General features: G+C 41.9%; 1 protein-coding gene across 20 annotated transcripts in view; it reads right to left on the bottom strand.

Annotated features, from left to right (window-relative positions):
• Positions 1–5,826: 5,826 nt before the first annotated feature.
• Positions 5,827–24,459, bottom strand: part of LOC115540711 (calcium/calmodulin-dependent protein kinase type II delta 2 chain) — a 42,642-nt gene continuing 24,009 nt past the window's right edge. For 2 of the 20 annotated variants that reach the window (XM_030352217.1, XM_030352222.1), the window contains 18 exons: positions 24,148–24,213; positions 22,870–22,942; positions 21,155–21,257; positions 20,873–20,956; positions 20,162–20,256; positions 18,128–18,250; positions 17,844–17,927; positions 17,542–17,584; positions 16,311–16,351; positions 15,569–15,628; positions 13,662–13,706; positions 12,665–12,713; positions 11,728–11,826; positions 11,028–11,048; positions 10,587–10,662; positions 10,411–10,505; positions 7,599–7,833; positions 5,827–7,427 (listed from right to left, as the gene is read on the bottom strand). In XM_030352217.1, the coding sequence (XP_030208077.1) occupies positions 7,601–7,833; positions 10,411–10,505; positions 10,587–10,662; positions 11,028–11,048; positions 11,728–11,826; positions 12,665–12,713; positions 13,662–13,706; positions 15,569–15,628; positions 16,311–16,351; positions 17,542–17,584; positions 17,844–17,927; positions 18,128–18,250; positions 20,162–20,256; positions 20,873–20,956; positions 21,155–21,257; positions 22,870–22,942; positions 24,148–24,213 (1,390 nt within the window). In that variant the 3' untranslated portion in view covers positions 5,827–7,427; positions 7,599–7,600. The remainder of the gene's footprint in view (positions 7,428–7,598; positions 7,834–10,410; positions 10,506–10,586; positions 10,663–11,027; positions 11,049–11,727; positions 11,827–12,664; positions 12,714–13,661; positions 13,707–15,568; positions 15,629–16,310; positions 16,352–17,541; positions 17,585–17,843; positions 17,928–18,127; positions 18,251–20,161; positions 20,257–20,872; positions 20,957–21,154; positions 21,258–22,869; positions 22,943–24,147; positions 24,214–24,459) is intronic. The other 18 variants (XM_030352218.1, XM_030352223.1, XM_030352224.1 and 15 more) reach the window with 10 other exon arrangements.

Genomic DNA, 24,459 nt, shown 5'->3' with positions numbered 1-24,459 from the left:
TCAACAAATAATGACCCGTAGTAAGTAAAAGCCAACCATTGGCAAGTACTACAGCAATCAGAATGAAAAAATGTAGTTTTATTGATTTTTGGTGAATATTTGAAACTATTAATTGCATCCTCATTCGCTATAATGCAAAATTTCAACAAATAATGACCCGTAGTAAGTAAAAGCCAACCATCGGCAAGTACTACAGCAATCAGAATGCGAAAATGTATTTCCATTGATTTTTGGTGAATATTTGAAACTATTAATGTCATCCTCATTCGCTATAATGCAAAATGTCAACAAATAATGACCCGTAGTAAGTAAAAGCCAACCATTGGCAAGTACTACAGCAATCAGAATGAAAAAATGTAGTTTTATTGATTTTTGGTGAATATTTGAAACTATTAATTACATCCTCATTCGCTATAATGCAAAATTTCAACAAATAATGACCCGTAGTAAGTAAAAGACAACCATTGGCAAGTACTACAGCAATCAGAATGCGAAAACGTATTTCCATTGATTTTTGGTGAATATTTGAAACTATTAATTGCATCCTCATTGGCTATAATGCAAAATTTCAACAAATAATGACCCGTAGTAAGTAAAAGCCAACCATCGGCAAGTACTACAGCAATCAGAATGCGAAAATGTATTTCAATTGATTTTTGGTGAATATTTGAAACTATTAATGGCATCCTCATTCGCTATAATGCAAAATGTCAACAAATAATGACCCGTAGTAAGTAAAAGCCAACCATTGGCAAGTACTACAGCAATCAGAATGAAAAAATGTAGTTTTATTGATTTTTGGTGAATATTTGAAACTATTAATTACATCCTCATTCGCTATAATGCAAAATTTCAACAAATAATGACCCGTAGTAAGTAAAAGACAACCATCGGCAAGTACAACAGCAATCAGAATGCGAAAATGTATTTCCATTGATTTTTGGTGAATATTTGAAACTATTAATGGAATCCTCATTCGCTATAATGCAAAATGTCAACAAATAATGACCCGTAGTAAGTAAAAGCCAACCATTGGCAAGTACTACAGCAATCAGAATGAAAAAATTTAGTTTTATTGATTTTTGGTGAATATTTAAAACTATTAATTGCATCCTGTTTCACTATTATGTAAAATATGAACAAATACTGACCCGTAGTAAGTAAAAGCCCACCATTGGCAAGTACTACAGCAATCAGAACGCGAAAACGTATTTCCATTGATTTTTGGTGAATATTTGAAACTTTTAATTGCATCCTGTTTCACTATTATGTAAAATATGAACAAATACTGACCCGTAGTAGGTAAAAGCCCACCATTGGCAAGTACTACAGCAATCAGAATGCGAAAATGTATTTACATTGATTTTTGGTGAATATTTGAAACCATTAATGGCATCCACATTCGCTATAATGCAAAATTTCAACAAATAATGACCCGTAGTAAGTAAAAGCCCACCATTGGCAAGTACTACAGCAATCAGAATGCGAAAACGTATTTCCATAGATTTTTGGTGAATATTTGAAACTTTTAATTGCATCCTGTTTCACTATTATGTAAAATATGAACAAATACTGACCCGTAGTAGGTAAAAGCCCACCATTGGCAAGTACTACAGCAATCAGAATGCGAAAATGTATTTACATTGATTTTTGGTGAATATTTGAAACTATTAATTGCATCCTCATTCGCTATAATGCAAAATGTCAACAAATAATGACCCGTAGTAAGTAAAAGCCAACCATTGGCAAGTACCACAGCAATCAGAATGAAATAATGACCCGTAGTAAGCAAAAGCCAACCATTGGCAAGTACTACAGCAATCAGAATAAAAAAATGTAGTTTTATTGAGTTTTGGTGAATATTTAAAACTATTAATTGCATCCTGTTTCACTATTATGTAAAATATGAACAAATACTGACCCCTAGTAAGTAAAAGCCCACCATTGGCAAGTACTACAGCAATCAGAATGAGAAAATGTATTTCTATTGATTTTTGGTGAATATTGGAAACTATTAATTGCATCCTCATTCGCTATAATGCAAAATGTCAACAAATAATGACCTGTAGTAAATAAAAGACCCCCTACTGGCAAGTACTACAGCAATCAGAATGAGAATATGTGTTTTTATTGATTATTGGTGATTTCTTTCCTGAAACAATTCCATGGTAACGTCTATGTCACCAGTCCGTGGGGTGTAATTTGTGGACGGTCCCTAAAACAGATTGCAGCCGGACCGTAATTACAGCGCTGTTCTTGCACAGATATCGATAGCAACAACTAATTTCGATGTGATTTTTTGTCAGTACGCTGTCCTATACTGTCCTCAACATACTACACCCGTAATATAGTGCAATTTTGTTGATTAAGCCGATTGCTGGATTAATCCGATTGCAAAACTGAATATCCGGCGAATATCCAACCTGCTGCTAACTTTTACCCGCTGCTGACAGAAGGCACGCATTGTGGCAGAAAGTAGCCTATTGAACAAGCCACGCACCAGGCAGAAATGACACAATGCCATACGTATACAAGCCTATTAAACACCAATAGACAAAGCAAACATGAATCAACATTTTACCTGCTTAGTAGGCCTTATAATGAAAGCCAGGGCTGGCTTCAAGAAGTGAATAAATTAACAACCGGAAAACATCTCCCCTTACCATTGTAAAGAGTTACAGGATACTGTTTTAACACAGTTTGGACAGGCCTGTCAGTCCCGAGATCATCAATCGCTGTCCGCTGACTTGGGGGGCTTGTAGATCGTCGTTGCTCTATGGCTGCGCCGGCTAAATCCGTTTGCGGTTGCCCGGAGCTTGCGTTAGCAGAAGGGCCAGCTTGGCTTTCAGAGACCGTGGCTGACTGTACTAGTGGTGGTGGCCGGAGTGTCACAGTCTGCTACTGGCTGAGGAGGAGCAGGAGGTCTAAGCCATTTTCGTAAATCCATGTTTGGTGATAATTAGCTAGTTAGGCTAACTTCCGTCTATGATAGGAGGACCAACTGTAATTTTCGATTAATACCAGGATTCTGCGGCTGCGCACTGCAGCTCAACAACGTTATTTTGAAATCAAATGTAACAAGTTTACTCAGCAACCAATGAGCATTAACCAAGCCTAACCTGCTATGCATGTGTAACTGATGTGTACCCGCCCCGCCAAGAACCCACACACAGGCTGGATAGGATGATGTGATCCTTTATAGCTGAGCTGTAATGAGTGGTAGACACACATATACACAATTTGTAGTTTAGCACCTCCACTGGTTTAGTCCTAGCAGAGAACTACAAGACTACCAAAGTACATTACATCTTTTTACAATTACATGACATACATGACAAATACATTTTAAGATGTGACTTAAAATGGTTTTTAACAGAATACTTTTTAACATGTGATCGTATAGTGGTTTTAACTGGGTTTTAACGTTACTGCTTTTACAATGAATTCAATCCAATATATTCTGAATGAGTTTTTTAACAAACATCATTCTTTTTTATATATTTATGAAATCATCAATAGAAAAATACTAAATGCAAGACGCAACATCAAATAAATGATTAAACTGTAACAGCACCCACTAGTGGTGACCATCAAATCACAAAGGCCACGTTGTCCCTTTTTCAAACATGGCGGACAACATGCTGGCCGACAAAACCCGAAACGCAAACGTCCTGACACTTTAAACACACAATTACAACACAATTATTACCTGTAATGAGTGGTAGACATACACAATTTGTAGTTTAGCACCTCCACTGGTTTAGTCTACGGGGGAAATAACATTGACCTCAGTGCGAAACAATATCACTACCAACGTGAGCAACAATCAATGTAAAACGAAAATGATAACATGAATAAATCTCACGTTAGCTTCGATAATAATAATACATAACACTTTTCACTTTTCATAACACTTTTCAAAGCAACATCGGAACGTGACTTACCCTAGCAGAGAACTACAAGACTACTAAGAGCACTCGGGTTGCGGTCATATATGTAGACTTCCAGGTACCAGCAGATGGCGCAATTGAACCCCTCATTAGAAGGCAATATACAGGCGATATACATATTTTTGCAGGGATTTCAATAAAATAATCAGAGTATTTCTTATACCCGTTACACATGCACAACCTAATTGATGTGATTTCCCCGTTCATTTATTTTATTTCATTTAAGTTACAGTTTGCGCATATGTTATATATTATTATGTAAGGGCAGGGCCGGATTAACAATTCCCCCCCCCCCCCCCCCCCCCCCCCCCCCCCCCAAACAATCGTAAAGTCGCTATCATCAGAACTTGGTGGCTTGATGAGTACTTATTGAAAGTTTCAATTGTCTTGACAGCAAACAGCTAGGTAGGCCTTAACTTAACTTAATAGGCCTCACCTCCATTACCACTGTTAATGGCTGTTAGGGCCGGCTGCCCTGGGGAGGGGGGGGGTTCATCAGGGGGGATAAGGTGCTTTGGGTGTGACCTCTATCGCGTTGGGGGTCGGAGATGCCGGAGGAAAGCATCTGGCCACACACACTCACTCACTCACTCACTCACTCACTCACTCACTCACTCACTCACTCACTCACTCACTCTCTCCCTCTCACAAACACCTCCCCAAACCCTCTTGTAATCTGCCCTTGTCCCCGTATAATTCTTTATGTTTTGGTATATGTTACATGTCTGTCACACGTATCTGGGTTTTTGTCGTGTTATGTGGTGTCTGTAGATGTATGTTTGCACTTAAAAAAAAAAAAAAAAAAAAACCTTGTCAAGGGCCCCTTTGATGTCACGGGCCCTGGGCAAGTGCCCAGTTGCCCTAATGGTTAATCCGGCCTTGTGTAAGGGCAGAGAAATAGTCCGCCAAAGACGTTGCTAAGCAACCGAAGACTCTGGGGTTGACAAGTTACCGAATACTTTCGGAGTGTACCAAAGACGTCATGAGAGGCAAAAAATCCTTTGTTTACCTTGACAGCGGTCATACTTGGCCCGAAGTTGTGAAGGACCCATGCAAGTGAACGGAGCGTTCCACAGGATTGACCCGTGTAATAAGTAAGGGATAATGTGTAGAACGCCGGTCATTATCGGGAAAATAAATGAAATAATGACCTGTGGTAGGAGGGGCATTAATGACCGCTAGGGGGGGGCACGGCCCCCAAATGCCCCCCCTTAGCGCCGACACTGCATGTCACTTTGATATATGATTTGTGGGTCTAACTCTGCAGATATAACCATTGATGAAAATATCATTCATAAGAATTAATCAACATCCAAATTAATTATTCTGGAATAATAGTAGTAATGTATTTAATTGTATTCACTTCAAAATATTCAAGCATTAATATATGTCTTGGTGGACATTTTTAGAGTTAATCTAAACCCCTAAATGGTTGTGGTTACTGTGTAGGCACAGCACAGCCGTCAAAACCGGAGGTCAGAAGTCAGCTCTGTTCTATTTGTACAGATTTGTGATTCTTTTCTTATCCATTATATTATGTTGCTTCTTGTATATTCTACTCATAGCCACCAGATGTCATCTTTAGACTGTAAAATACAGATCTCATCAAGTCCTTCATAAAAACCTTTCTTGACAAGCCGTCTCTTTGGCATACTGAATGAAATTGTACTTTTCCTTGAGTGTATTTAAACTGTATTGGTAAGGTATATAAAGGATGGGAAAGTATGCTTGAAATATTATTCTTTTTTTTATCATCACTACAACATTCTTGCCTGTATTTGTTTACCTTTAATGGAAATGATAATACAATTATGTATATTGATGGCATTAAATGTGAAATATGAAACCACAGAAAATAACATCAGCAAACACAAAGTTACCACACCTTAGTTGATTTATTTAGTTCTTAAACATTAGTTCAGCCAACTTTTGCCATGCTGGCAACAGGATATAAACACCATATAAGGAGTGGTGCATTGCATTGACATCATAATTTACCCTAAAAAAGAAAGGAGGAATAAACGAATGAACAAAAGAGAGAACGAGAAGGAATGAAGAGGAACCAGGCTTCGCTGCGCGTGGCTCGGGGACCTGCACCGACTCGTAGTGGAAGTAGTTATCCTCAAGGAAGACATCACCGAATCTATTGCACCACCCTCAAATCCTACCGCTACTCTCCCGTACCTCTCGCTCTCTCTTCCCCGGCCCTCTGTTTCCATCACTTGTATTATCGTTTCCTGATCGCAACTAGTTCTGCTCCGTAGGCCCGGCAGGCTAGGCTCCAGGTCCCAGTCCCGAGAGTCTTCCAGCGAGCCTGCCACAGCTATCCAGCACTTGTGTTAGCTTCATTCCTGTGATGTGTGAACACACCCGAGTGTACAAAGGAGACGACGGGAATCATACACACAATCGTACAATACAATAAGTACAAACGTTATGAAAATGAAGAAATTCTCGTCATATTATTATTTTTTATACAAAATGTTAAGGGGTGCTTCCACAACCAAGAGTTAGTTGTACTCTCCTCTTAAATATTTTCATGTTTGAAATTTGACCTGGATATGTATCATAAATGTGTGATTGTTTTTTGAGACGGCTCCATGGTAGTGGAGGACAGCAGGGACATTGGAGAACACGGAGGACTGATGCACAACAATAACAAATGCAAACAAACAAACAAGTCAGCGATTCACAAATCAAACAGAAGATATTATAGTGTCTTACTCACAATACCCCCCCATGCACTACACAATAAACTTGATTTTTCATGTTACATATATGCTACATTCTCTTATTTCTTATTTAACTGATATAAAGGCAAACATCTTAATGCAAAGTATAAGCTGCTCTGCTTTACTTCATAATTAAATTAGTGTTATAGGTTGAAATCTGACGATTTAAACAGTATGACTTAGCTCATTGCAAACATAAATGTAGCTGATAAACTCGGTTTACGTAAACTCTTAATTTCTCTGATAGCAAGAATAGCAATTTTCAACTTTTGTTTTATATCAACAATCACAATGTATAGCCTATATATATACATCACCAAAACTAAAGCAAGCTTCATTTTAACATTCTGATCTTTCAAATGTTTTGTATTGCACACACATTATTACACATAAAAATACAGAACTAATTTTTGGGAGAGGATACAGTAGTAGAATTTAAACATCTCTATATATCATATTTAAAATGCATACCAAAACATCTTAAAAAAAACAACAAAAGATAAATAGAATTAATATGCTCATTTGACAATGTCCAAATATGGTGTGTGTGTGACCACCAATCAGTGGTTTGAAGGATGTCCATTAACAAAATGCAGTAAAACGTATTAATACTCTTGTCCTGTGCGATGTCCTTATTGAGGGCTTGGGTTCTGATAATGGTCAGAGGTTGGCTAGTTGACTGACCCCTGCAAAGATTTTCTGATGGGATTTTTTATTTATTTACCAAATCTTCACATCCCATTATCTGCAAAAGACAAAAAAAATAGGTTAGAGGCACACACAAATCAGAAAGCTCTAACTGCTGCTATCGCTAACTGCTACTAGCGCTATCACTCCCCGGCAACACATGCGCTGCCTGTTCCAGGGACATGGTGACGATGAAGATGATGATGATGACCATAATGTGGGCGCTTGCCTTTACTGGGACGGCACGCTGGGGGCGCCGGAGCGGTGGAAGTGTATGTTCTGCCACTTGGCGTCACGGCGGTGCCAGACGCGGGTCTCCTCGGACTGCATGGTGCGGGGCATGCCGCTGCCGTCCATGTACTGGGTCAGGCGGATGTAGGCGATGCAGGCCGCGTTCTCACCGATCAGGTGCACGTGGGGGTTCAGCAGGATGGTGTGCACCGGCTTGTTGCCTTTAGACAGAGCTGGGGGCAAGGGGGGGGGGGATTTACATTTACGTAACTACTATACGCTTAAAATACCGGAAAAATTCGGAAGTGATGACGAGATTAGTTTTTTATTCTTCTCAGTCGCATACCCATCGTGTGTAGATCCCATTACAAGTATTGTATGTATCTATGAAGGCCTACCATCTCAGAGTGAAGTACTAGTTCAAGTTAAAGGTCAAATCCAGTGTAAAATGGATCTGGGATATGTTTAGTATGATAACGAGTTGGGATGTTCGTTTGGGAGCAAAAAGGCGCATTCTTAAATTGGCTATTTTTTGCCAATTCTACGAAAACAGTCATGGTCTGTCTGTTTCCTTGTCTTGTTTTGGTGTGTTTCCTGTTTTACTTTGGTATCTGTCTTGTTTCTCCTACTGTCAGGTTTCCCTCCTGTGTGATTACTGCTCCCTCCCCTAATGTGTTTCAGCTGTTACTCGTTGCGTGCTCTGTGTGTGTTTGGTATTTAAGCCCTTGTCGTTCCTTTGTTCCTTGTCGAATCATTTTAGTTTGTGGTGAGTTGTGTCCTGTGTGTTCCCTGTGTTCCCTGTGTTACCCGCGTCACCCGTGTCACACCATAAATTATCCTTTTACCCGAACTGTCTGCGATTGGGTCCTACCTGCCTGCCTGCCACCCGCTAACCATGACAAAAACGCTATAAACTTGGAACGATGGGGGCAGGTGTTATGGTCAAAACTAAATCGTTGACCGTTGATGCCATCTTGTTTTTAAGACTCGATAAGTAGGTTGGTGAACACAGAGCGTGTGTATTGTTGACGGGTGGCACAATCTCTGTTTTCACCAATCTACTTATCGAGTCTTAAAAACAAGATGGCGTCGACGGGTAAACTACTGATGGTATTGTGTGTATAAAATGTCCTTTTTAATAAAAATCTGTACACTTAAAAAGTTATCAATGCCTTTGTTTTATATGTTAAGACCCTTATTATACTACCAAAGAAGTGTTGGTCTACTTTTAGCATTCTAAGTGGTTTAAAATAGCGATTTAGTTTTTATCATTACACATGCCCCCATCGTTAAAAGTTTATAGTGTTTTGGTAGAATCTGCCTTTTTGCTTCCAAATGAACATCCCAACTCATTATCATATTAAACATATCCCAGATCCATTTTGCACTGGATTTGTCCTTTAAATTGGGTAATATGATTTTTAGAATAAAACATATTGATCATGTTAACCTCAGTAGAAATGGCCCTGCAAAGTCTGTCTGTGTGTGTGGGGATGTATTTGTATTAGAGGTGGGCATAGATAATTTTTTTAATCTAGATTAATTTTGGAATTAATCTAGATTAAAATGGCAAAAAATATTTTTTTTATCGCGCGATAAAAGTATCGTGTTAACGCAGCCGTTAACGCCGATAACGGCCCACCACTAATTTGTATATTTATTTCAATCAGAGCACTTACATTTAAAGTGCATTTGTATTTGGCAGTATGGTTCTATTACATCATCCGAGCAGCCAGGCCCGAATGGGCGGGGAGCACAGCAAATTAACTCCCATTGAAGGACAGAACCACCAGCAGCATGGTATTTACATCAAGTGAATTGGTTTATATAGCCCTTAAATCCCAGTTCCAAAGGGATTGTGTGACACCCCCTTACCCTAGCACCCAAAGGGCAATGAGGCAACCTCCCTGATGTCCCCTCATGTCAGGGAAACACTTTGGCAATGAACACAGAAGGAGGCCTCCCTCCTCCAGAGATGCTTAGGAGCATGATTGGTGCCTTAATGGTTAGCAGGTAATGGTTGCCTAACATGAAAGTGGTTGAAGTAAAAATGGCATGGTATTACCGATGGCAATTTCCCTGCAAAAATGTTAATGGTTGTACATCAATAAATAGGGGATCACGGACACATACGGTAGTTTTCCCTACTTGACCTGATTAATAAACAAAATATATTATTATCAATCATCTTGCAATTTCCCGGGGGGATGTTAGCTGTGTGCCTCAATCAGATGTCGAGTGATTAAGGTGAGATGAAGTAGTAGTTTCACTGCGTTATTAATGGCAGGACCAAGGATGTTTTACCATTGCAACCACTCCTATAACTTCAGTGTTCTCCTGGGATAGTCCATAATGAAGAATGAAGAAATGACCTAGCGTTGGACCAGTAAAAACCTGAATATAAAATTAGACGTGTGAAGGCAAGCCTTTGGCTGCTTTTAATTACATCCCTTTATTACTCTTGTTAAGCAAATATATATTGATCTGATATTGATTCCTATGTAAGATTTGAGACTTGTAAAGTGAGTCAGAAGAAAACAGTAGAAGAGAGCAAGATTCAGAAACTTGAAATGTCCCCTCCCTTTCTACGTTTATCCGCCAACTGTTGCATTGCACTCAGTTTTGATTGACCAAACAAATCAGGGAAGAGACTGCATTTTACTCACTAATAGCTGAAATATGGCCATTTCTAACAATACCTCAACAGTTTTATTCCTTATTGATGTCACCCATCTGTTAGAAATGAACTCATTTAACCTATTTTTGTGTCTGTGTATTTCAGTAGAAATGGGGTGAATTAGCCAACTCACCGTTGTCAAAGTAAAAGCGGTGGAAGTCATGTCCTTCCACAAGGTTGCCCAGGGCTTCAGGCTCAAAGGAAGTGAGCCCAGGGTCACAGATCTTCCTACAAAAACAAAAATAGCTTTGTCAAAACACAGCGGAGACTTGAACACACAAGCAAAAAAGGGAGAAAAATCCAACTTACGCATAAGCCTCAAAGTCTCCATTGTTGATAGACTCGATAAGCTGCTCGGTGACTTTGATTATTTCCTGTTTGCGAGCTACAACACAGAATTGAAGAAACGTGTCAGCTGGGTGTTGAAACTGTGTCACAAATGCAGGTGTGAAGGCATCACCCAACAATCAGGGGTGGGTTCTAGTCTATGAAACACCAGTAGGCTATCAAAGTTATTAGAAATGGAAGGCACTGGTTAAAAAGGTTCTCCTCAAATGTATAGTGTTTTATTTGGTAACAAATACAACAACACAAAGAAAACAGCGTCTCCCATGACTAATATTGACAGGAAATGTAGGACGGCACAAATTCCTTTCACCAAACAGAGCGCAAAAAACACGAAAATAAACTAATGTTCGGATGCACTTGCTTTTACGGATGCTGTTTTCACTAAGAGATGTTGACAATTACCTTTATTGTTATTGGAGCAGGCTGGGGATAGTGAGAAAACGACTTACAATTAACCCAACAAAGACATGGTCATCATGTGGTCATGTGCTTAAGGTGTCCTCTATTGCCGATGCCTTCAAGGCCATTCGGAATATGTTTGCTGTACTAAGCCCAATAGGCACTGCCACTATGTGATGGGGTGAGTATCACCAGCTGTAGTTCAATCACAATGTTTACTGCTTCATCCCTTTGCATAGAAAACATTTGTATCCAATCATATTTATGTTGGTTAAAAAAGAATTTAAAAGAGAAGGCTGACGAGAGCAATAGGCTTTGCAAGGCATTGGGTTTTATGGTGGTTTACCAATAGATTCTTTAAAGCAGTTGTAAAACTGAACAGGGGGGGGAGTTGGGAATGGTAACAATGTATTAAAAGTTGTATTATGTAACTATGAACAATCTACAGGAGTAAATCACATTAATGAACATTGTTCAGAAGTTATCATGATAATATTATGACAAAAATATGTTTAATGCCAGAAGGGAATCCTGGAGATTTGAGGGGTTCAAGGAAAGGGATGGGGATATGTGACTATGGGTGGGAAACAGTTTGATGACGGTGGGCTCACAGGACTCCAGAGTAGACTATGGGGGGACGGGAGCGGCGTATCCATGGGATGAGGAGCAGGGAGTCTCCCCTCCCCTCTCAGAAGGGACTTACTCTGCACTGAGGAGGTGGGACTCTGCCTTGGCTCAGACATCTGGGAAGAGCGGCCCTTAGAGCCCAACAAACTGCCCACTAAGCTGCCCAAGCGCAGGGCTGGCAGACGTGCGGTACGGTGGGTGGGTGCACGTGGGCGTAGGCCATGAGTGGGTGGAGGGCCATGGGGTGTTGCATATGTGTGTGTGATTGTGTGTATGTGTGTGTTTAAGGTTGATTAAACAGTAGATGTGGAGCCAGATTAGGTTACGTAAAAGGTCAGAATTAGGTTAATATAGGCATGTGTTTGTAAGTACACAATGTGATTGAGTATGTTTGTGCGTGTGTGTGTGTGGGTGGGTATGTGGGGGTGCGATTGTGTGTCGTGTGTGTGTGTGTGTGTGTGTGTGTGTGTGTGTGTGTGTGTGTGTGTGTGTGTGTGTGTGTGTGTGTGTGTGTGTGTGTGTGTGTGTGTGTGTGTGAGTGAGTGTGTGTGTGTGTGTGTAGGGGGGTGTATGCACATGAGATTAAAATCAGAGACAGGAAAGTCAGAGAGAGAAAGCACAAGAACAAAAATGAATATGCCCAACAAAACAACAGAAGGGAAGGAAGGAAGAAAAGAAAAGTGTTTCAGAAAGAGAGAGAAAAGCATTCCATAATACTTAAAACACTAACAGCTGTGTTCCCAATTTAACCTCAAAGTCGTTGTGACAGAAATGAGGAGAATAGAAGGGAAAAACTAACAGAGAAAAGCGCCGCCAGAGGAAAGATGAACAGTTATAGATCAATAGTTGGGCACCGTTGATGGAGAAATGAAATCAAAATGATGTAAATGAGCGTGCAGCGTAGTGACCGGGGGACATTTGTGTTGACTCCATCAGTGCCATGCGTGGGCTGTGTAGGACAGTAGCAGTGGTGGGGGGGAGTAGTAGCACCAGAAGGGACCCCTCCCACTCACCTTTCACGTCCTCATCCTCTATGGTGGTGTTGGCACTCTCAACCGACTCCTAGGGGATGGAGGAGTCAGGATTTAACATAAGAGATATGCAATACTTGCTTGTATGGTATTTAGAAAGCTATATTAGACCAGACATTTGCCCTGCCCCGCTGGTCTTATGGTTTGGATTTTGCCATTTCTCTGAAGTACGACAATTTGCCAACGCAAGGTTTTGGATACCTTCCCTTTTTTTTTTACATCATCTAAAGGTGAAGGAAAAGGATATCGAATCTGAAGACGTGAGCTGAGATGTACCCTTATCTCTGGCCCGCTAAAAGCGCGGATTGTTGTCTTTCAATGGTCATGCATATGACCAGACTGATGCATTTTATTTCATTCCTTTCATTGATTGTCATTCAGTTTCGATGTAAGTGAACCCCCTATTTCAGCTCGAATTCGGACACTATGAAATGTAAAACATTAGGTTTTGGGTAGTGAGTACTAGGAAGCAGGGGAGGTGTTATCGCCATGGTTACGATCCATGGCAATTTTGGATTATTTTTCAGTACCATTGTTGTGTATGGGCATTATAATTAGCGACGTGTATATTAAATGCTTCAGGCGTTATACGTCTCTGATACCAACATCAAAATCATCTGCTGCCCGGAATGAGCTCCACTAATCTGCACGTCAACACAAACCATGGCATTATACAAAGAGCGAACTTTAAGGCAGTTCAACGACACATAGAGAACGCTACCCGCCTTCGGAGCAGAATAGAACATTCACAGTAAGAGCGCAGATTGGCAGCAAAATAGGATTTGACTTCTGTTTTCCCTAAATTACGCTCTTGTTTCAGCAACCACAATAAAATGCCATCGATTACAATGTTGAAGATCTAGAAGACATATTACTTAAAACCAAAAAAGAAAACAATATGTATGAGTTTATATATAGACATACAGTCAGTAATAGTCAAGCAAATACATTTAATTTAAAATGTAACAATCATTCATACCTTGTTTCCGTCGACAGGGTTGTGAATGACAGTGGTCTGTGGCTCCTACAGTAAGAAGAAAGCAGATAAGGCTTGTCAGGTAAAATAGTATTTATCTTGAAGGTGGAAATATGAAATGTCTGTGTGTGTGTATGAATGTGGTTATTTTTTTACATTGAACTTTACATTTGTAGTGAGTATCTCTCTCTCTCTCTCTTTCTCTCCCTATATATATTAGGGCTGTTCGATTATGGGAAAAATCATAAGAACGATTAATTTGGTCAATATTGAAATCACAATTATTCAAACGATTATTTTTGAGTTTGAATACATGTTGCATTTATTCAGCATGTCTCTCTGTAACCGAGATCTTTGAAATTTCCCCTTAAAAATTGCACAAAATGGTCAAAAACAAAATGTTCCAATCTAAACTAAAGTACAAATATGTATCCAGCTGTTCTGCCCTTTCTATAAAACATAAAAAAAATGTAAAAGTAAATAAATAATAATAATTAAAAAAAGATCGAAAAACTCGATTATGTTAATTCTGTGATTGTTTGATGCTAAAATCGAAATAGTGATCAAAATTCGATTAATCGCCCAGCCCTAATATATATTATATATATATATATATATATATATATATATATATATATATATATATATATATATATATATATATATATATATATATATATATATATATGTGTGTGTATATATATTTAGGCATCTATAAATGTATCTATACATCTGTATGTTTATCTATCCCTCCATCCCGGGTAGTGTCCTTCACATGTTGAGTTATATCTGTGTGTCCTCCATTAACAATCCTTCTCATCTCCTCCTGCTGTGTTGTGTGTTACCCTCTCTCTGCTCTGTGCACACTGCCCCACCGTGGAAACAACATGTACTGTTGGCCGTGGCTCAGAGGGCGTGTCCATACCAATGACCGGCTCAACCCTTTATATCTCTCAGATGGATTACATTAGGCTATTACATCCAAGACCAAACCGCCTTTGTGTGTGTGTGTGGGTGTGTGTGTGTGTATTTGTGTGTGTGTGTGTGTGTGTTCTTGTGTGCGTGTGCACTCATGAGACAAAAATCAACCAAGACAATGCGACGGTGTGTGGGCGTGTCCATGCGCAATCAACAGGAAAAGCAAACGAGAACACGTAGAAAGCCGATAACGTCATGCGGAGCGTCAGCACTTCACGTGGTCATGCGCAGACACAGAAACAGACACGGGCCTGAGAAGAGCAGGAGCTCAATCTTTAACCCTACGCACACACACACACACACACACACACACACACACACACACACACACACACACACATATACACACACATGCTTCTGTAAACACTTCATCCCTGTGCGTTGAATCTCAGGCACTGTCCAAGAGAAGCAGGCATGGCGGAGGAATGTGAAGAGGGAAGCAAGCGAGGAACGGGAGGGTTTGGAGGTAGAGGTTGCCCCTTACTACAGCTTCAATTATCCTTATTGCGTACTAGTAGTAGTATTATGACCGCTCAATAAGCACACCAGCTGAGGCCAAATACAAAATGCTACTGAGGCCTGGCTTGTTTGTGGTACAGTCCTTTAGCATCAGCTCCTGTTGGTTCAACCTACTGCATATACTGGATTTACTGTATTGACCATGCATGCACAATTGTGTCTAGTTTGCCTTGCTCGTGCTACACACTAAGACAGAAGGCTCAAGACGTTATATTTCATTCAGGGATAAAGTGAATAATGTGTCCCTGATTAGTGAGATGACCATGTTTAGTCGCCGATCTACTGATCCGACAGTCGACTAATCACCGTGCACCACAGGGTCACGTCTGGGTGAGCAAGTCAGGGTTAACCCGTACCTCCTAGGCGATGGGTGGGGGAGGAGGGGTGTGTGTTGGTGGGGGGTGTATGTATACCAGTGCAGGGGCAGGGCCTGTCTCTTTGGGGCTGGTCACTGTGTTGGCTTTGTTGTTCACCTGTGGGAGGGGGGTGGGGGAGTGGTGGCAGTGTAGAGGGAACATGACACAACAATGTATTCAGACACACCATTCATACACACACATTCAACCATATACACACACAACACATTCATACACACAAACACACGCCAACCCCAGGGGTTCCACACAGAAAGTAGGCCTTCTAATGAGCTGTAATCCCTCCACTGACGGAGCCACTTCTCTGTACCAAGGGAATTCTCTGGTAAGTATAAGATCCACATCGAATCCTTCCAATTCGACGACACATTTAGCCATAATTCACATTCTCAACGGGTCACTGATAGGGACGCATTCTATATCGCCAGTCTCTCCACACCTAAGTCTAGATAGCTATTTAGTACAAAAGCACACTAAATAAGCTCTTGATTAAGAATACTAGGAGGAGAGGAGCATGGGAACAATGGATACCAACTTGTGAAACTGCATTTGGGATTTACTTCCAGGATAACGCACACACTGTTGTCCTTTTCCCCCCTGTGACAAAGACTATAGCGGCAGACATGACAAACCACTGCCCACTAGTGCTAGAGACTGTCCCTGAATGATGATGTCATAAGTACCTAGTGTCAATCAGTGGCAGGTCACTCAAGGCCCAGAGCAGACCAGATCAGGGCAAAAGACCTTCAGGTCTTCATTCACGTAGCAACGGGTGACTCACCTTGACGCCGTCGGCCTTCTTGTTCAGTAAACTTTTGGCTGCTGCAGAGAGACAGAATCACACAGAACTTCAGCCCGGGGTGTTCCTCTTCAACGTGTTGTCTTAGAAAAGCCAAAAGTCATCACCCTACAGTTACATGCAGCAAACATATAAACTATTATTTAATGAAACAAGGTGCAAGGTTGTTCTAATGTACATAGAAAATGCATTGCAAACACTGTGCCTTTGTTCCTCATCCTTTTTTATGCAAACAATCGATGCAAATGCACTACATAACCAACTGGATGCAAAACTGTAGCTTTACAAGGTGATGCAAAAGTATGGACCTCATATGGAACCCTTATTCACTAGCTTCAAACGTGGCATCATTTACTGACTGTCTTGAGAAGCGTAAAACATATTCACACGTTATCCACATGCATCTAACACTCAAGCTCTGTTCAGTATGCCAACACACACACACACACAGGCACACACACACACACACACACACACACACACACACACACACACACACACACACACACACACACACACACACACACACACACACACACACACACACACACACACACAAACATACAGACCATTAACATAATCAAAATGCTGCATATCATTAACATGCATAGATACAGGCAACTTTTTCAGCATCACTTTTGAAATCTGAGCTAATTGGTTAGCTATTGATTACTCCAACCCATTCTCAAATCCATCTTACCTCAAATCGAAACCACATTCGAAACAAAAGAAGGAAAGAATTTTGAAATAAGAAAATGATGAATAAGAAGATAGCAAAAAACATAATAGATCAATGTAAAGCAAAAGACTTCCAACAGAAGGAATTGTAGAAATATGCAGCAAACACAGAATAGTGTGAATACAATGGGTTAGATGACCAGACCAAAACATAGATTATAGAGAGAAAGTGAGATAGGAGAAGAAAAGTATGTGTGCATGCGTATATGATGTTTATCTGTGTGGGAATGCGTGTATGATGTGTATCCGTGTGCATATGCGTGAATGAGTGTGTGCGTGTGTGTGTGCGTGTGTGTGTGTGTGTGTGTGTGTGTGTGTGTGTGTGTGTGTGTGTGTGTGTGTGTGTGTGTGTGTGTGTGTGTGTGTGTGTGTGTGTGTGCGTGTGTGTGTCTGAGAGAGAGAGCTGAAGCAGCTGAATTAAAAAAAACACTGGTGTAGGAAGCAGGTCCTGATGACCCGACAAGAAAAGACGTACCTGAGAAATTTCGTGTGACCAACAAAGTTGTCAATATAGCTCCCTGTTATTGGCAGGAAGGAAGAGAGGAAGGGAGGAAGGGAGGATGGATGGCAGTAAGGAAAGGAAAGGGGGAGAGAGTTGTGGACAACAGATGGGCAGATTAGTAAATGTGTTGGAGTAGAGTATAGAGTATAACAGGGACACAAGTGTTACCAGTCAAATCTAGCGTTGTCCGGCATGAGAAAAGACGAACCAAGGCTAAAAAGGTAAAACGGCTGAAATAACACAGAGAAAGAAGCTGAATTTCCTAGTAGACTTACCTTGAGTTTTCTCCGTGCGTTGAACTTCTTCAAGCACTCCACAGTCTCCTGTCTGTGCATCATGGAGGCCACAGTGGAGCGTTGCTGCAGGACAAAGGTGGATAGATGAGACCAGACCAATATCCACACTGCTAGACTAAAGCAGAATCCTAACAGTTGCACCCTGCATGCTCGAGTGTGAAAGAGGAAGTATGCGGATGTGTGTGTGTGTGTGTGTGTGTGTGTGTGTGTGTGTGTGTGTGTGTGTGTGTGTGTGTGTGTGTGTGTGGTTGCTCGACACATACACAGATCCAGGGGTGTTTCAGGGCCTCTGTGGCAGTGATGCGTTTGCTGGGGTTGATGGTCAGCATCTTGTTGATCAGGTCCTTGGCCTCAGGGGTCACTGTGTCCCACTCTGGAGAAGGGAACTGCGGAGAAGCAACGTGTCCGACTCATCAACCCACACTCCTCGCTAAGACAATATCAAGGACTGTAAGGCACTCCTGAAGGCGGAGAAGGGAAGCGCGCAAATGGAAGGGAAGCAGTATTGGCGTAGGCGTGTGCTTGTGTTTGTGGTTGTGTGTGTGTGTGTGTGTGTGTGTGTGTGTGTGTGTGTGTGTGTGTGTGTGTGTGTGTGTGTGTGTGTGTGTGTGTGTGTGTGTGTGTGTGTGTGTGTGTGTGTGTGTGTGTGTCAATGTGCGTGGACCGTATGGGCGCATGTGGGCGCATTACTGTTTGATGAACATAAATATATCTGGTCAGATGACTCATAATGTAAACTTAGATCTCTCAGTGTTTTGTCATTTCATTTGCAACGTGGAAAAAAATAAAGGTTTTAATTGTAAACGGACAGGTTTAAATGTAAATATTATGTTATATCACTAACATAAATAGTCGTTTACTGTATTATATATGTATTATATACCTGGAAAATTTGATGGCTGAACTCACATCCAGAGAAGGCTCTCTGGCTCAAGCTCAAATTAGTTCATGTTTGAAATAAATGTTGTTTTTCAAGACTGACAGCAAGACTGCCGGCTACTCCAGGAGAGAGTGGGTAGAGAGAAGGAGAACATGTCCATGAGGTACATAGGCTTCCAGAAACAGGAAGAAGAGGTTCAGACCCACAAGGAGCATCTGCTGAAAGAACACCTCCTTCAGAAGAGGGAGGGTCTGCTAGAGAAAGAGCATTTGCTGAAGGAACTGTTCATGGACAAGAAGGTCAAGACGATGGAGAAAAGTGCCTTGAAACTTCCACTGGGACTGGCAGCGAAGAGCCTGGCCTTTAATAAAGATGTTGATGAGATGGCTGTGAAGTACAGTGTATATGTTGCAAAGCCCAATTTACACATAATTCCTGGTAAATTACTGGAATAACCTTTCAGGCACCGCTAGGGATTTTCACATTCACACATCAGTATTGCACTCTTTCACACATGGCATAGCATTGCCGGGATAGATGTGCCAAGGGTCGGTTAAGAAGATGTAACACTTATTGTTGCCAGCCGCCGTAACACTCACAGACGAGAGGTGTTCCAATATACTTGAACCTGTCCAGTTAGCAGCCATTCTTGAAAAAAGTACTCTTGTTTGCTTACAAAACAAGCTGTATAGATATTTTTATCAGATCACCCAACAAGCATAGCCGCATTAAGACAAGCAGTCGCAGGTTCAACCACGTCTCCAGCAGAGCCTTATGTTTAGTTTGACATGTGAACGTGTATTACATCAGATGGACTTAACCCTTTACATGACTTCCGGCAATCTTACTGCTTTTATAACAACACAGCCATACCGGCAATGATCTGGTAATGTAACTAGGTCTTGAGCAGCCAAATTCCTGGTGAGGTTTTCTCAAAATATCGATACAATTGCGGACCAATTGCTTGATTATTGATCATTTACAAATCGCCCTCAGTACCAATATACATGGGGCAGAGAGAGGGATTCAGAGCTACTTTTAACAGCACACAAACCTGAAAACATTACCTAGGACCATCATGCTGTGGGGCTGAACAGGGATATGGGCAGAGTATATATAGCAGAAGCTGATGACTGTCTGCTGTTTACAGATCCGACTACAGTCACATCCGCTGCACTGCATGCTGGCTTTTGCATACATTAGTGCTTTGAAAGTTCACCCTGGATGTGTTATCGACACTGTGGAGTGTTGAGCGCGAGTGTGTGTGCCTGTGCCTGTGTGGGTGTGTGTGTGTGTGTGTGTGTGCGTGTGTGTGTGTGTGTTTGTGTGCATGCTATTGCATGTGAGTGCATGTGTGTGTGTGTGTGTGTGTGTTTGCATGTGTTTTGTGCATGTGTGTCTAGGATTACACACTCACATCGTAGGCCCCAGCCTTGATTTGCTGATAGAGACGATGCTGGTCCTCATCCCAGAAAGGAGGGTACCCAACCAGCAGAATGTACAAAATGACACCTAGGGTGGGGACATTTTACTGTTTACTGTCGAGCAGCAACAACAACAACAACAGACTAATAATTACAATTAGATTCATACCAACACCAACAGTACAACACTCCTGTGAGGACCATGTCAATTGTATTGATATAGCCCTCAATCCCAGTTGCAGTCTCAAAGGGCTTTGCAGCCCATATATTTATGACACCCCCCTAACCATTAACCCTCAAAGAGCAAGAAAGAACTCCCTTAATTATCATGGAAGAAGCCTTGAAAAGAAAACAAAGAGTGACAGGACATCACAATAGTGGGGATACCTCCTTCCAGGGATGGTTAGGGTTGCATTGGGTGCCATCTTTTACATTCATAATGGTAGCATTACAAGCAAACATTTTTTGTCAATTACATTGTTAGTGCAAAAGATGTGTGTTGTTCGTGGTGATGAGGTGCTGGCCAGTGAGTAAGCTGGTAGCCATCAGTTAAGAGAATAACAAAAGGAAATATAGTTGTGTATACATTCAAGGAGGATAGCAGGTCGCCTTAGACAATAGAATATAAGCAGTGGGGAGGGGGCGGAGAGGGGGTACCGGTGAAGCAGTCGAAGAGACACTGAGAGTGCACAAACGTTATTTACCACAGGCCCACATATCAACGGGCTTTCCATACGGGTCTTTCCTCAGCACCTCCGGGGACAGGTAGCCCGGGGTTCCCGCAAACCCTGGAGGAGAGAAGTACGGAGGAGTGGAGATGAAGGAGGGAGGGGGGCCGGTCAGTTGCTAACCTACTGATTGATCGCTGATTGGCTCATTGATTTGGATGACTTGATTAAGGGAGTGCGTCACTTGTCGGCCAAATTAATGCCTTTATCTGATTGGAAGGTGGGAGTGGCTGCTTCGGCCAATGGAAGGATACTCACCGAACCAGGCCTGCTGGTCGCCCTGCACCTCGATAGCCAGCCCAAAGTCAGCCAACTTGACCGCCGCCCCCTTCAGCTTACTGGCCAATAGAAGGTTCTCAGGCTGGGGGGGGCGGAGTCAAAAAGGTTAGAGGCAAGAGGACACACGCTCAGGGAACAAGACGCCCAAAGAGACAGATCTAGGATCAGATTAGCCTCACCGAATCCTAACGCAATCATCAGGGGTAAAGGTGCTAAACTGCTCCTAGATCGGTGTCCATAGGGCGCTCTCTTTGTGAGGCAGAAAACGGACAGACACGAGACCAACGGCTTGTGGGACGGATCTTTGGAATACGTCCATGCTGCGTGCTTGCCTCTGCCTCCTCATGGATCTTAAACTCATGGATGGGCCGCAAGACATGGCAGAGTAGTTTGACACGTAAACTAATCCAGCATGTTTACATCCATGACCGGGAGGAGAGTAAGCACAGCATAGGAAGCAGCCGAGAGATAGAAGTATGGGACTAACAGGAGGGAAATCATCACGAGCGACGTCGGCCACAGATGGACCAGTCGGGGGGGTAGAAACAAAACACAACATACACACAACAGGCTTATAACACAGCGTAACGCACTCGTGAACATAACCCAGCCTGTGGCGCACCGCACACACACACATGCACAGACACAGACCGACAAAGAGGCACAGGTGCTAGGTCTTAAAGGTCTTTGCTAACCAAAGGCCAGTTAGACAATGCGCCCCTATGAATAAAACATTTCCTAACATTTAGAGACAGCCTCAGACAGCCCGCAAGAAACAGCGCAGGCATAGATTCACACCAGAGCAGACACACACCAAATGTCTACATTTTCTCCATTGTGACCAGTTCAAATAGCTCTGTTGTTACAAACACTACCCTTTATCACAAGATGCTAAAGATGAACCAAATGAAATAAACTTCCATAAGGCCAACATACCATTTGAGCAAAAATATTTTTTAAAGGCAGTAGATTGATCCTTACTATTGCAGGGTATTTCCTCTAAATCAACAGCTTTGAGAGTCATTATTTTTGGGCACCGGAAAGGAATTTACCGTTGGAATATTCATTGTCCTGTAAAATGCTTCACATTTCAGCATCATTTTCACATAAATATGCAAATGCTACCTTTCATGTGTTCACACTGCTCTTATCCCTGCCAGAGTGGTCATGCAGGCTCAATGCTGCCACACACACACACACACACAGACCTCATACACACGCATAAACATACACAGACACACACACACACACACACACACACACACACAAACACACTTAAACCCACACACAGGAACACCTGAGTAACACATACAAAAACAACACACGCACACACACAGCCACTCACATGTACCAGACATTAATGGCTGCTGACATACAAACAAAAATACATTGTTAGCTCCCACGGTAAACAAAGATCATTCACCTGAGCCTTTTATTCCTTTGTTACCTACACCGTAAATTAACTAAAACTGTCTCTCCTCAGACTACATGTTTGCGGTTGTGGACAAAATGTCTTCTTTTTGGGGGGTTTTAAATAAAACAACAAAGGCTGTGAACAACGCTCACGTGTAGGAGCTAATGGCTAAACGCGCCCACCGCCGGGGGAAACAGATCTCTAGTTGCCATAGGACTGCTCCCCACACAGAGCACCTTGTCACCTGCCATCACTGCCTGGTTGCTACGGACATACAAACCTTTAGGTCTCTGTGGACTATGCCGTTCACATGGCAGTGATGGACACTCTCCAGGATCTGCTGTATGCAGTGGCTGCACACGGAGAGGGAGGGGGGGGGGTGAGATGATGGGTATAGGGATGAAAAGAGAGAGGAGAAAAAGAAGAAATACTTGATGATGGAGAGGAGCGAATATAGAGTTGTGCAAAGCAAATGAAACGATGAATAAAATATCAAATAAAAAACATTCCATAAAAGTGTATCAGAGTCTTATTAATCCCTGGTAGCTGATGATCTCCTCCTGAAGAGGCTTTATTTAAAAGCATGCATACACAGAGAGGGTGTACGAGAGAGATAAAGAGAGAGGGAGAGAGATAAGCCTTGCACGATACAAACAATGGGCACCAACAAGCTGTCTAACTAGGAGCACAGAGCATCTCCTGCATGCTTATTAATCACTCCATATAACTATGTTCCACTTGACGGTTCTTCATTGCCCTCCTTATTATAACCCCATTCCGCCTCTCTCTCTCTCTCTCTCTCTCTCTCTCTCTCTCTCTCTCTCTCTCTCTCTCTCTCTCTCGCTCTCTCTCTTTCCCTAGTTGAATAACTCTCTCGCCCTCACACTCACTCTCTCTTGTTATCTCTCTTTCTCAATCTGACATTCTCTTTCCTTCTTTCTGTCCCTCTCTCTCTCCCTCTCTTTCTCTCTGTTGTTCTCTCTCTCATCTCTTTCTGCTGTTCTCTGTCTCTTCCTCTGTATATCTCTACCTCCTTCCTTCTCTATATCCTATGTCTCATTCTATTATACAACGTCTTCACCTGTCTCTCTCGCCATCCCCCCTCCTCCTTTACCTCTACCCCCATGGAAAGGGAGGTGCTTTGACATAAAGCTGGGAGTATGAGGAAGGCTCTGTATGATTAATAATATGGACTCAGTGTCATTAATCACTTCTAAAAATAACCACAGCATATAAGCTGCATCAGCAGCTGCATTTGACCAATAGGGAAACAGGGGCCCAGTTAAAACACATAACAGACCCTCTCCACCACATTGATACTTTACTTATGCTTTGCTTTGCAATTATGTGTGTGTGTGTGTATGTGTGTGTGTGTTTGTGTGTATGTATGTATGTATGTGTGTGTGTGTGTGTGTGTGTGTGTATGTGTGTGTACTTGTGTGTTTGTGTGTATGTGTCTGTCTGTGTGTGTTTCCATGTGCGTATGCTTGTACGTGCATTGCGTGTGTGCATGCATGTGCGTGTGTTTCATGAGCGTATGTGTGTGTGTGCGTATTACCTTGCATCCGCCTCACTGTAATACTCCCTGGCAACAATGTCCTCAAACAGCTCTCCTCCTGTGACTCTGTGAAGACAAATACTCTAAATGACATCCAGAAGACATTTTATCGTTAGCATTTAACATCCTGTCTTTATCTTGCTTTGGTGCTCATACACCCTTCCATTATGTCAGTTTATTATATATGCTGCATTTGCACAAAAATATTTTTGATTCATACACCAAAGTGTGTGTGTGTTTGTGTGCATGGGGGGTGGTGTGTGCATGCATGTACGCGTCTGTCCATCTGGGCCTCTATGGAGGGTACAAAAG

The sequence above is a fragment of the Gadus morhua genome, chromosome 3 (genome assembly GCF_902167405.1).
Source record: "Gadus morhua chromosome 3, gadMor3.0, whole genome shotgun sequence".
Lineage (NCBI taxonomy): Eukaryota > Metazoa > Chordata > Actinopteri > Gadiformes > Gadidae > Gadus > Gadus morhua.
This window is presented reverse-complemented; position numbering and strand designations above follow the sequence as displayed.